Source organism: Colobus angolensis, unplaced genomic scaffold, assembly GCF_000951035.1.
Source record: "Colobus angolensis palliatus isolate OR3802 unplaced genomic scaffold, Cang.pa_1.0 Scaffold172, whole genome shotgun sequence".
NCBI classification, from domain to species: domain Eukaryota; kingdom Metazoa; phylum Chordata; class Mammalia; order Primates; family Cercopithecidae; genus Colobus; species Colobus angolensis.
This window is the reverse complement of record NW_012114844.1, coordinates 2,867,768-2,881,101: the sequence shown is the minus strand read 5'-3', so window position 1 is coordinate 2,881,101 and position 13,334 is coordinate 2,867,768. Positions and strand designations below refer to the sequence as shown.

Below are 13,334 nucleotides of genomic sequence, written 5' to 3'. Positions count from 1 at the left end.
CAAAGAAAAATGCATGGGAGGAAAAGGTCACTGTTACTACAAATACAGCATGAATAAATGCCATAAAGGAGAAATAAAAAAATGAACAACCAGTTGTGGGGTATTTTTGATGGACTTTTTTCTATTCAGAACCATATTCTAAATTTCTGTTTTTAATATTCAGTATCTTTTCATTTGACACTTATATTTGACCAATACTACAGGTTAGGATATTCTGTTTATGTTCATTTTCTGTCTCACCAGCTATAGTGTGAGTCCCTTCAAATCAGGCCCTTATCTTTCCAGACATAAAAGAGTATCTGACACAAAGTAGATGTGTGAAAATATCTGCTGAAAATTACCAAAATATTAACTACTTGGCTAGTAATGAGTTTATCTTACAATGAATAATTCTGACTTCCTTGCTTAAAATTAATATATTATTATTTATTCGATAGCTCCTATGTGCCAAACGACGTGCTAAAAACCATACACAGGCCGAGTGTGGTGGCTCACGCCTGTAATCCCAGCACTTTGGGAGGCCGAGGCAGGTGGATCATCTAAGGTCAGGAGTTCGAGATCAGCCTGACCAACATGGTGAAACCCCATCTCTATTAAAAATACAAAATTAGCTGGCCATGGTGGCACATGCCTATAATCCTAGCTCCTTGGGACACTGAGGCAGGAGAATCGCTTGAACCCAGGAGGCGGAAGTTGCAGTGAGCTGAGATCGCACCATTTGCACTCCAGCCTGGGTGACAGAGCAAAACCCTGTCTTAAAAAAAAAAAAATAAATCATACATAAATGATTGACTCACTTATTTGGATTGAGATTATCCTAATCAGGAAGTGCAAATAAGTTAAAAGGAAAAATAATGCTTCTTCCTTACTCTTTTCACCTCTGTACTTGAATAGAACTAGAACAAATGCACAGGAGTTCAAAGTGACATACTTTAGCTCAACCCAAGGAAGATATTCTAGAAGGAGCAGAGCTGTTCTAAAAGGAATGAGCTGCCTCTAGAGGAATTGGTTACTGGAGGAAACCAAGTAAAATTTCAATTAGAGGTGATGCAAGCACTGAAGGAGCTGTTAACAGAGTCAACTGGAATTAGGACAGTATCCTAGGTTCCACTATTAAGCCTGCAAGTCTGGAGTAGCTAAATTAAGTTTGAGCAAAGTCAGTAGTTATAATTTCCCATCTTTTCTTATCTATAACCCTAGACTGTTCTCCAAATACTCTGTATTCCCTTATTATCTCATTGCCTTGAAATGCTTGCTTGCTTGCAAGCTTTCCCCTTGAAAATATGAAAGAGCTTTAAAATGCTGACATTCATCTGGCCTATTGATGCAGGACATTAAGGAGGTAGATCTGAATATATTTTTGGTGCCTAAACATCTAGCAAAGCCCAAGACTGGACAATATAGGGAAAGTTAAACTAGCAAAGTACATAATCCCTCTACTGTTATGAGTCCTTGACCCTCTCCCCTCCCACTCCATCATACTGACTTCATAGGCAATGGCATTGTATTGGAAGGGGCAGAAACTGAGTAAAGACTGCATAAAGTTGTGCTGGGGCTTCTTTGCAACCATTTAAGTCTCAGTCAAAAATATACATCTCTAAGATGGGTTTCAGGCATTATACTAAAAAATAATACCCTTAGCTTATTTTGCTTTCAGCTCTTTACCTGTTTCATAATGATAAAACTTCCCAAGCAGCTGTTGGCCAGAAAACAGCATGTATTAAGACCCAGCAGTAGAGAAGGCAAAGTGGAGTTGGGAAACAGAGATACTCAAGAGTGGCTGGAACTCAGACTATGAAGTGGGGAGTAGAAAGATGTGAAACTAGAAAGATAGCAGGGCCAAGATCAGGAAGAACCTCATTAAGTAGTGTTTACTTCAACCTAAGGGCAACAGTAAGTCACAGAAAGACTTTAAGGAGGGGAGAGAAGTGGCAGATTTGTGTTTTCAAAATCTTGTTTCAATTACTTTTAAATAACCAATAAAGAGGAAGAAGATGCAAGACATGGAGAGAAAGAACAGTTAAAAGGCCTTTCCCGGAATGCAGGCAGGAGGAGATGCCAGCTTAGACTGCAGTAGTAGCAGTGGGTTAGAGAGAAATGGACAGATTCACTAAATATGCAGTAGGTAAAATCATCAGGACTTAGCAATAGACCACATGTGGGGCACGAGAGAAAGAGGGGAGTCAAGGATGACCTGGAGATTTCTGGCATGGCCAGCTGGGTAGCTGGTGGTGCCATGTGCTGAGATAAACACATGGTAGGTAGTCGAGGCTGAGGGGACCATGACTCAGTTTGGAACATCTCATGTTTGAGATGTATATGTGACATCCAAGTAGAGATGTACAGAAAGTAGTTTTCAGGTCTGAACTGGAGATATAAGTGCTAATTAGCATTAATAATAATATGCTCATTAGCAAGCAGGCCATAACTGAAACCACAGGAAATAATGATTCAGGAAAAATACATAATTCAGCCCACAAAGTAGGGCAACAATATGTGAGAAGTCAACAATATTATTCGTTTACACTTCACAGTTTTCAAAAGGCATCACATCCTAAACCAAGTAATAGAGGTGTCTTGGAACGTAGGCAAAATACAAATTAATCCCTACAGGAAAAGCAACTCCCACTGACCCACATATAACAGGTGAATCTGAGATCTAACAACTGGTCATAACCTAACAACATCCTAACACCATAATACTCACCTGTGGACAAGGCCTCCTCCCGAACATCACCCTCACCAGGCTGAGGGATATTCCAGGATGTTCTGGGAAGTAAGGAAATTTCCTCTGGTGATTCTAGTCTCACCATATCCATGTGATTGCTCTGGAACTGATACCGAGGGATGAAGCAGACTTTGCCTCGTTGGAAAATGTCCTTGATAATCTCTTCGGTCTCAATTTCATCTTGCATGCTCAGAAAGATGGAAATTCTTTTGGACTTTTGGTACTCACTGTGGGCAATCACCTAAATGGGAAATTATGGCAATTATATTTTCCAAGACTATATTTAGTAACTCCCCTTAACAGTTCTTCCTTTCTCTCTCAGCCTTCTCCAAATTCTTTAAATATTAAAAAGAAAAAAAAGTTGGGCGGGGCAGAGTGATACAGTGGGTCAGACAGTGTTGCATCCTGAAGCCTGACTTTTAGTTTGGGACCCAGCACTTACCTGCTCCTTTTATCCCTTCCTGGTACACCCACTCTGGTAGGTGTGAAAACCCATTAAAAGGTCACTGTGGAGACAAGCTGTTTATCTAGAGAATTCCAGGCTTGATCCCCACCTACCCATTTTAGTAGTCTTCGGTCATTTCACATGCTTTCCCTAGAGTCTGCTTTATTTTATCTCTGAATCTTGGCTCCCACAAGCTTCTCCACTCCTTGGATTGTCAGGCTTCTCTCTCCTCCCAAATTCTACCCATTTAAAGTCCAACACAAGCCCTAACTTTTCCTAACTTCTGCCGAACCCTTACTACATTTAGAGTTAATATATAACAATAATGTATTGTCATGAGTGGATCACTAATTGTTTCATGTGCCCTAAATGTGGTATCTCTAACCGGTCCATGAACTGAGCTCTCTGAGGCAGAGAACATGCCTTATAATTCTCTCTTAGCTCTGCCATCCCCATCCCATTTCCTAAAATTCACCTGTTCAAATGAATATCAGAATATTCACAATTATGGGGTGAGAGCAGATCCTGACAAAAGAAATCATTTTCAATTGAATCATCCATCAGGCAGGAGAAGGGAATTGAGCTTTGCTCATCATAGAAATGTCAACAATCTCAGGAACTTATCCAGACTCAGAAGTTAGTCCTTCACTCTCCCTTTTCCTTTTTTTTTTTTTTAATATATATATATAGACAGGGTCTCCCTCCGTTCCCCAGGCTGGAGTGCAGTGGCACAATCTGCAACCTCTGCCTCTTAGGCTCAGGCAATCCTCCTGCCTCAGCCTCCAGAGTAGCTGGGACCACAGGTGCAACCACTATGTCCAGCTGATTTTTCGTATTTTTTTGTGGAGACAGGGTTTCACCATGTTGCTCAGGCTGGTCTCAAACTCCTGAGCTCAACTGATCCACCCACCTGGACCTCCCAAAGTGCTGGGATTACAGGTGTGAGCCACTGCGCCTGGCCAGCTCTCTTTTTTTCGCTTCCTTTTCTGTTCTTCCCTGTTTGCCAAACTAAAAAGAAAAGAATACTTTTCTTATTCTTTATCAGACTTTTTAATACTTTTGTTATTATTATATAATTGTAAGCCATAGAAGTAGCTTATAAATATGACTAGCAAAAACATACAGGAATAGAAAGTCAAGTTATTACTAATAAAAAAGGAAACACAGAAATCAAGTAGATAGAGCACATCAAACCAGTCTAAGAAAGAAAGTTAACTCTCACATTCTGAAAATTTACAAAATTGTTTTGAGGCCTGAAATGGGCAAAGAAAGGAAATGTGAAACCTAGACCTGGGGAGGCCTGGGGCTTTGGGCATCCAACTACTATACGAGAAAGTTAAGTATCCTTTTTGCTCTCTTTACAGCAGAATATAGAAGATCGAGAGTTGAATAAGTAGTAATAAACATCAGTTAACATTCAGTGTGAGACTGTGCATACATATTTATCTTCCTTCCTCAAATCCCATTAATGTGACGGTAAAGAAGCACAAAAAAGAAAATCCATTAGAGTACTGAGAACAAGGGAACAGAGACCTAATTTCTGTAAGACAAAGAGTGGATGGGACAGTATTTTGCTGACAAAACAGCAGCAGATCACAACACTCAGAGAATAAGGGTGCAAGTCAGGCAGAATCCATTCTTCCCTTGAAATCCCAATAACTAGGGGAGGAAGCAATCAGGGAATCATGAAATAATCAATGGAAACTAAAATTGTGATTAGCAAAATTAAAACAACTTAGGAGACAGCCTTGGAGTAGGGGAAAAGACAAAAATAGGAAAAATGAAAAAAATGTTAAGAAATACAGAAGACCAATCTATGATTTTTATTATCTGATTAACAAGAGTTCCAAAAAGGCACAAAGGAAAAAGAAATAATCAAAGAAGATATACTTGGCTCACACCTGTAATCCCAGCACTTTTGGAGGCGGAGGCGGAGGCGGGTAGATCATCTGAGGTCAGGAGTTCGAGGCCAGCCTGACCAACATGGTAAAACCCCATCTCTATTAAAAATACAAAATTAGCCAGGCGTCATGGCGCGTGCCTGTAGTCCCAGATACTTGAGAGGCTGAAGCAGAAGAATCCCTTGAACCCAGGAGGCAGAAATTGAGCCAAGATCACGCCATAACACTCAAGCCTGGGCAACAAGAGCAAAACTCCATCTCAAAAAAAAAAAAAAAGTAAAAGAAAAACACTAGTCTCCATATTGAATGGGGGCCATGGGTGCTGAACAGAACAAAGAAAATAATTTTAAATTTGAAATTCAAACTATCAATCTAGTATGAAGGTAAAACATTTCCTAAAGTATATTTAAAAGTTTACCACCCCCATAGATACTTTCTCAAAAAAAATTATCTGAAGATATACTCTAATAAGATGAAAGGAAAAGAATCCAAGAGAGAAAAAGATACTAGACTCAAAAAGCGGTCCTAACTCAGAAGTGGAGTAAGGAGGAACCCCAGGGCAATGGCAGTGCAATGGGCCAGAGGCAACCAGACCAGAAGAAGCAAGGGGCTGGAGTGTTTTCAAAAAGAGAGTGGATTTATTTTAACAGACGATGAAAAAGAATATATTGATAAGACAAACAGATATTTTTGATTTGTCAAAAAAAGAAAAATAAAGGCAATCAGAAGCTCCTGGAAAAATATAGAACTAAATTAGAAATATGCTCCAAATGGGAACAAAGTAAAACAGAGAATGATTTTGAGCAATTATGGAGGAAAAGAGAAAAGCTTTGGTACTAACACTTGAAACATTACCTTCCTAGTTACACATATCTAGTGACATAAAGTTATGTCTTTTCTTACATACTCAATCATACAACTTGGTTCTATGATGAACACCATCTATAGAACAAAAATACAGCTGGGCGCAGTGGCTCACACCTGTAATCCTGGCACTTTGGGAGGCCAAGGTGGGCGGATCACGAGGTCAAGAGGTTGAGACCATCCTGGCCAACATGGTGAAACCCTGTCTCTACTAAAAATACAAAAATTAGCTGGGTGTAATGGTGCACGCCTGTAGTCCCAGCTACTCGGGAGGCTGAGCCAAGAGAATCACTTGAACCCGGGAGGCAGAGGTTGCAGTGAGCCAAGATTGTGCCACTGCACTCCAGCCTGGCGACAGAGTGAGACTCCATCTAAAAAAAAAGAAAAAAAAAAATACAAGGTATGTATTCAGTGCTTTACATATTTTTGTAAATACTGTTTACTGTAAATACTATTTACTGAAATCTCAAGTTTGGAAATCGGTCACAAATACTGCTGAGTAGACTCATTATAGTTACAGAACAAAGTTTAAATATTACAAAACCTGGCTGGGTGTGGTGGCTCATGCCTGTAATCCTAGCACTTTGGGAGGCTGAGGCGGGTGGATGATGAGGTCAGGAGTTCAATATCAGCCTGGCCAAGATGGTGAAACCCTGTCTCTACTAAAAATACAAAAATTAGCCGGGCGTGGTGGCAGGCGTCTGTAATCCCAGCTACTCGGGAGGCTGAGGCACAGAACTCCTCGAACCCGAGAGGCGGAGGTTGCAGTGAGCCGAGATTGCACCACTGTACTCCAGCCTGGGCGACAGAGTAAGACTCTGTCTCAAAAAATGAAAAATTACAAAACTTGACAACATAACAATATAAATGTCAGAAACTGACAGAGGGAGTAGAAAACAGTGAGTAAAGGGGCACTAATTTCCTCATCTTAATTAGTTAGGGAATCAAGATATGACATAAAGCTGAATTTCTTCACCATTTAAATTACTTCTCTGATAAATTTCTAAGTTATAAAAAGGTACAGTGACAATAAGAATAATATGCTTTTCTAAATGAAAGATATCATTTAACACCTTTATTGAGCATTCACTATGGCAAAACACTACACAGTACGCTGATGTTTCCAGAGATGATCCATTGGTTGGTCATGAAATCAATAGCAGGCTATAATTTTTAAATGAAATAGAATAGCAAATATTAAAGTTTGAGTCAGGCACAGGGGCTCACGCCTGTAATCCCAGCACTTTGAGAGCCAGAAGCGGGAAGATCACGAGGTCGAGTTCGAGACCACCCTGGCCAACATAGTGAAACCCCGTCTCTATTAAAAATAGAAAAATTAGCTGGGCATGGTGGCACGTGCCTGTAATCCCAGCTACTTGGGAGGCTGAGGCAGGAGAATCGCTTGAACATGGGTGGAGGAAGTTGCAGTGAGCTGAGATCATGCCACCACACTCCAGCCTGGGCGACAGAGCAAGACTCTGTCTCGAAAAAAAGAGAAAATATTACATTTCATTGTATGTGGTAAGAGCTGTAAAATGTTCCTTGTATGTGTATATTTGTTTGTACAGAGTAAAATGTATTTATTACTGAGGGTCATGGGTCTGCTTTTTAATTTTTCTCTCTCCTCCTTTAATGCCAGCTCTCAGTTGTCGTTCTATTGCTGTCAGTGACTCTGTATCTATGTAGCCACTATTCCCATCCATAGTTTATGAATTCTAATCTTCTATGGACAAAGACAACATAAAAGATTAGAAACTGAATTCATCTTTATTTCTCCCATGCTCCTCCAAAATTTGTTCCACTTCCCACATTCTTTATGCCCAAGGTTAAACACCATTATACCCAGCTCTAAATTTTGGAATCATAGGTGACTCTCCTCCCCTTCCAGTATTCTCTAACCTCTTCCAATCAGTTGCCAAGTACTGCTGTTTCTCACTTAACAGTCTCCCATTTGCCTCCTTTCCCCCCATCTTCACTGCCCATGCTCTGGTTTGCATCTTTTTCATCTTTCACTTGAATTGGCACAACAGCCCCTTACTGGTCTCCATATTTTTTTTTCTTTCTTCATTCCTCAACCCATTATCCAAATGCTGCCAGTATACTCTTCCTAAAGGACATATCAAAAAATAGGTAAAGCACTGAATACATCCCTTTACACACTTCTTTAACTCTCACAATCCACCTACAAGGGTGATATTATCCATTTTATAGACAAGGAACCAAGGGTTCTGAGAGATTATGAGACCTGTCCAAGGATATACAGTTAAAAGACAGTGGCGCCAGATTAAACCCAGATCTGTGTAGTTCCATCGCCCATGCTAAACTGTATCCTGTCATCTCTTGCCTAAATATCCCTACTCACACTCCTCTATCCCATCTTTCCCCTCACCTGAAAAAATTCATCTTGTTCTCCAAAATTCATCTCAACATTTTGCAATAGAAAGCTTTCCAATTCCCCCTCCCCAAGGCTACTTTTCCACAATAGTGGTGTTTACCTTTATCATATATCTGGCTTCAATGCAATTCTTTATTCACGTCTGTTTCCTCTTTGAGGCTATCTGCTCCTTTAGAGCAACAATCATCTTTTTCATGTCCACAACCCAGTACATAGCCAAGTGTGCACTACTTAGGTGTTCAACATATGTGAATGAATTAGCTAAATTTTAAACAACTAGATAGTAAGGACAAGAGTCTATATCCTTTACATATACTAAAACACCCAGCAATGCTTCCTCATAGTAGCTAAAATAATTGTTTGAACGACCGAATTAACATCTGTATGGATTCCCTCATGCACACCTACACAGATGAAGAAGGGGTGAAATAAGTATATTTGAGTTACTGCTTTAACCCATTGGCACCTTGAATTTGAGCAAATAACGGATAATAGAACAGTGAGGGGTAATTAAGAAAGCCTGATGGTATAACTAATTCCAAGGAACATCAAGTCTCCAAATATCCACTGGTGTCTCTGATGCATGATGCTGGGAAGACAGATCTTCAGTTTGACTTACAACAGAATTACACATATGTACTTATTCAGGGGACATTAAATTTTTCTTCCTCTGGTGTCTAACAAAAATGTGTCCCCAAAAACTCTTTAGAACATGCCTTCAAGACAGGATATGACTCCCATTTTATTGATAAGAAAACTGGCATTACATAGACTAAAAATACGTAACAGTGCAGTCGGTGAAAGTAATAAAACAGAGGTCTGCTAACCAACAAACAGGGACCCTCACTTATTCCTCTCATTTCTCTCTTCTGTTTCCTATGTTCTTGGGAAGCCTGGGTGTGACAGCCACATCTTCCTTTCATTCACTCAAGAAAAAGCATTTAATGTTGACCAACTCTGAGACAGGAAAAGCCTAGGCCCTGGAGCTACTGAGACACAGCCTTAGCCCTCCACATGCTTAGTGAAGTGCAGTCAACATCTGAGTTCTGACCTTTGGCATCTCCACACTTTTTTTGGTGTTCCCTTATCTGAAGCACCTGCATCTTTCTCTGGCCATTTTACTAATGTAACTGGAGTCTGACTCATAGCTCATTAACTTTAGGACTCACTGAAGGAACCTGGGCACTCAAGAGTTCACCCAACTCCTCTACCACAACTTTCTGTTCTCACCCTGCTCTCACCACAGTACCGTCATCCCCACGGAGGAGTTTTCGAGCACGAAAGGTGCCACCCATGCAAACGAACTCCCCTTCCAGAGATAAATCTGTCAACCCCTGCCGTCCTCTCGCTCTTTAGCCTCACAACTTTCACTACCGGGCCCTCTCTCCGCCACAGTGCGAAGAACAGCCAGACAACGACGAGGGGACGTGCGCGCGCCAGGAAAGGCCGTGAGGACGCCGGGAGGGGAAACGTGCGCGTGCCGGGAGGGCCTAGCCCTGCGCCTGCCCTGACCATGCGCGGATCAGCAATCGCTGGCCGCCAGGCCTTCAGAGAGTCTGTCCGCCGCGGCTTCCGCTACAGGCGGTCTCGCACCTTCTGGGTCAGTACGCGGGACTGGCGTAGCCTCTCCTCTGCGCCTATCGCCCGCAGACGCTGCTTTAGCTCTCCTCGCAGGGACCGCTTGGCGCTGCTCACCGCTGCCGACGCCATCTCACGCCCAAGCCCAATCCAATCCCACCCTGGGCGCCCTCGGGTTCGGTCTCCGCCCCTGGCCGCTCCCAGGTGGATCCGCGGCTAGGGGCGGGGCGGGACTCGGGGAAGCGCTCCCACCCCGCTTCCGGGACGCGGGCCCTCGGCGCGCCGCGCGCTTACCTCGCCTCCGGCTATTGGGACCCAGCCCTCGTGCGGCCCCGGTGGTCCGGCCCGCCCTCCCCGGTTCACGGGAGCTGTGGCGAGGCGCCGTCGCTGCCCTGCCGCCTGACCTCCCTCAGCCCGAGCCCTCACCCGGACCGCGGAGGCGGCAGCGCCACTGGCGGGGATGGTAAAGACGGCCGGCAGTACCCACGGTGCCTGGCATCTCTTGTACTGTTGAGTACTGAGACTTCAGGGGCCAGAAAAGAAGGGCAAGACAGGACAAGTAGGGAAATCGTCACGAGTCGCTTAGCTACAGGGATATGTCTGACAGATGCCCCGATTTCCTTCTGGTGCAAACATAAAGAGTGTAGTTACAAAGTTACTACACACCTATGCTACACACCTGTACAGCGTATTTTGTACCAAATACTGTAGGCAATTGTAGCACCATGATACTTGTGCATCTAAACACAGAAAAGGTAATGTGTTGGTTGGCTACCTCATCAGTAGGTATTAGGAATTTTTCAGCTCCATTATAATCTTGAGAGACCACAGTGGTTGATGGAAATGTCCTTATGTGATTAATGTATATAGATGATACATAGTCGGGAACATTGTTAAAGCAGTAACTAGTGTAAAAGCCAAATTTTGTGGATTCTAGTGTGAATGTATTCCAGGTAATAGTGCCCATATAGGTACTTCCTGTTATAGCCATCAGTGACTGTTCATTCCCACCACTCAGCTCTGATTAAAACATAAAAATGAATTTAAACTGAAAGCAGTTTGGGGGGTGGGTGAGGCACTTGCAGGAAGAGGTAAAAGAAACTGAAGTCTTGAACTGCTCCCAGTAGACAGGCGCCTCAGATTGCATAGATGGTTGCCTCTCAGACGTGACTTCCTAAAACCAGAGCTGCCTCTTCCAAAACTGCTTCCCTACTGACCGCCCCAGTGTCCTAATCCCCACCGTTAAGAATCACCCTAAGTAAAGCATAAAAGTGCCCGGCGAGAATGCACGTGGCTTGAGAGGGGAGATCTGGCTTCTTTATGGAATCTATCAACAGCTTCCAGGGAAAGGTAATGCAAGTCCCAGGGGGATTGTGTTGTAAGAAGAAGGGAAGGCCAGGCAGGTATAGCGTATACATATTGCAATCGGATTTGCTGACCTAAAAATTAGAACACGAGGTCTAACAAACTACATAATTTTCTAATCTGTTCATTTTTACCAAAAAAAAAAAAAAATTAACACTAGCTCCACGTTGAATCACTTACCTAATTTTCTTTGTTCAGAAATCGCAGAGTACCCTGCATATCAGGTTGCCATATCCATCAACCCCAAATGGCAAGCCAGAGAGAGAAGGCTGGGGAGGAGGCATCAGTGGAAACTCTAAGCAGCCAGGGGCACTGGAAACTGCAGACAGCATGGGAAAGAAGGAAGGAAGGAGGGAAGAGGGAAGGCGACCTGAGTCTGCTTCTAGCTTGAGTCTTGCTTCTCAGTCTAGTCTGCAGTCTAGCCTAGTGACACGAAGGACTTTTGGGTAATGGGCACACCTTAAAAGTCTGCAGAATGCCGGGCGCGGTGGCTCAAGCCTGTAATCCCAGCACTTTGGGAGGCCGAGACGGGCGGATCACGAGGTCAGGAGATCGAGACCATTCAGGCTAACACGGTGAAACCCCGTCTCTACTAAAAATACAAAAATTAGCTGGGTGTAATGGTGCACGCCTGTAGTCCCAGCTACTCGGGAGGCTGAGCCAAGAGAATCACTTGAACCCGGGAGGCAGAGGTTGCAGTGAGCCAAGATTGTGCCACTGCACTCCAGCCTGGCGACAGAGTGAGACTCCATCTAAAAAAAAAGAAAAAAAAAAATACAAGGTATGTATTCAGTGCTTTACATATTTTTGTAAATACTGTTTACTGTAAATACTATTTACTGAAATCTCAAGTTTGGAAATCGGTCACAAATACTGCTGAGTAGACTCATTATAGTTACAGAACAAAGTTTAAATATTACAAAACCTGGCTGGGTGTGGTGGCTCATGCCTGTAATCCTAGCACTTTGGGAGGCTGAGGCGGGTGGATGATGAGGTCAGGAGTTCAATATCAGCCTGGCCAAGATGGTGAAACCCTGTCTCTACTAAAAATACAAAAATTAGCCGGGCGTGGTGGCAGGCGTCTGTAATCCCAGCTACTCGGGAGGCTGAGGCACAGAACTCCTCGAACCCGAGAGGCGGAGGTTGCAGTGAGCCGAGATTGCACCACTGTACTCCAGCCTGGGCGACAGAGTAAGACTCTGTCTCAAAAAATGAAAAATTACAAAACTTGACAACATAACAATATAAATGTCAGAAACTGACAGAGGGAGTAGAAAACAGTGAGTAAAGGGGCACTAATTTCCTCATCTTAATTAGTTAGGGAATCAAGATATGACATAAAGCTGAATTTCTTCACCATTTAAATTACTTCTCTGATAAATTTCTAAGTTATAAAAAGGTACAGTGACAATAAGAATAATATGCTTTTCTAAATGAAAGATATCATTTAACACCTTTATTGAGCATTCACTATGGCAAAACACTACACAGTACGCTGATGTTTCCAGAGATGATCCATTGGTTGGTCATGAAATCAATAGCAGGCTATAATTTTTAAATGAAATAGAATAGCAAATATTAAAGTTTGAGTCAGGCACAGGGGCTCACGCCTGTAATCCCAGCACTTTGAGAGCCAGAAGCGGGAAGATCACGAGGTCGAGTTCGAGACCACCCTGGCCAACATAGTGAAACCCCGTCTCTATTAAAAATAGAAAAATTAGCTGGGCATGGTGGCACGTGCCTGTAATCCCAGCTACTTGGGAGGCTGAGGCAGGAGAATCGCTTGAACATGGGTGGAGGAAGTTGCAGTGAGCTGAGATCATGCCACCACACTCCAGCCTGGGCGACAGAGCAAGACTCTGTCTCGAAAAAAAGAGAAAATATTACATTTCATTGTATGTGGTAAGAGCTGTAAAATGTTCCTTGTATGTGTATATTTGTTTGTACAGAGTAAAATGTATTTATTACTGAGGGTCATGGGTCTGCTTTTTAATTTTTCTCTCTCCTCCTTTAATGCCAGCTCTCAGTTGTCGTTCTATTGTTGTCAGTGACTCTGTA

The 13,334-nt window shown here is 42.8% G+C and overlaps 1 protein-coding gene across 4 annotated transcripts in view; it reads right to left on the bottom strand.

Annotated features, from left to right (window-relative positions):
• LOC105509230 (5-formyltetrahydrofolate cyclo-ligase) overlaps positions 1-10,416 on the bottom strand; it is a 50,034-nt gene extending 39,618 nt beyond the window's left edge. The window contains exons 1-2 of one of the 4 annotated variants that reach the window (XM_011938391.1): positions 10,206-10,416; positions 2,708-2,969 (exon numbers count right to left, since the gene is read on the bottom strand). In XM_011938391.1, the coding sequence (XP_011793781.1) occupies positions 2,708-2,915 (208 nt within the window). In that variant the 5' untranslated portion in view covers positions 2,916-2,969; positions 10,206-10,416. Of the gene's footprint in view, positions 1-2,707; positions 2,970-6,230; positions 6,270-9,845; positions 10,090-10,205 lie in introns of those variants that run through there. The other 3 variants (XM_011938389.1, XM_011938390.1, XM_011938392.1) reach the window with 3 other exon arrangements.
• Between the last annotated feature and the right edge of the window lie 2,918 nt (positions 10,417-13,334).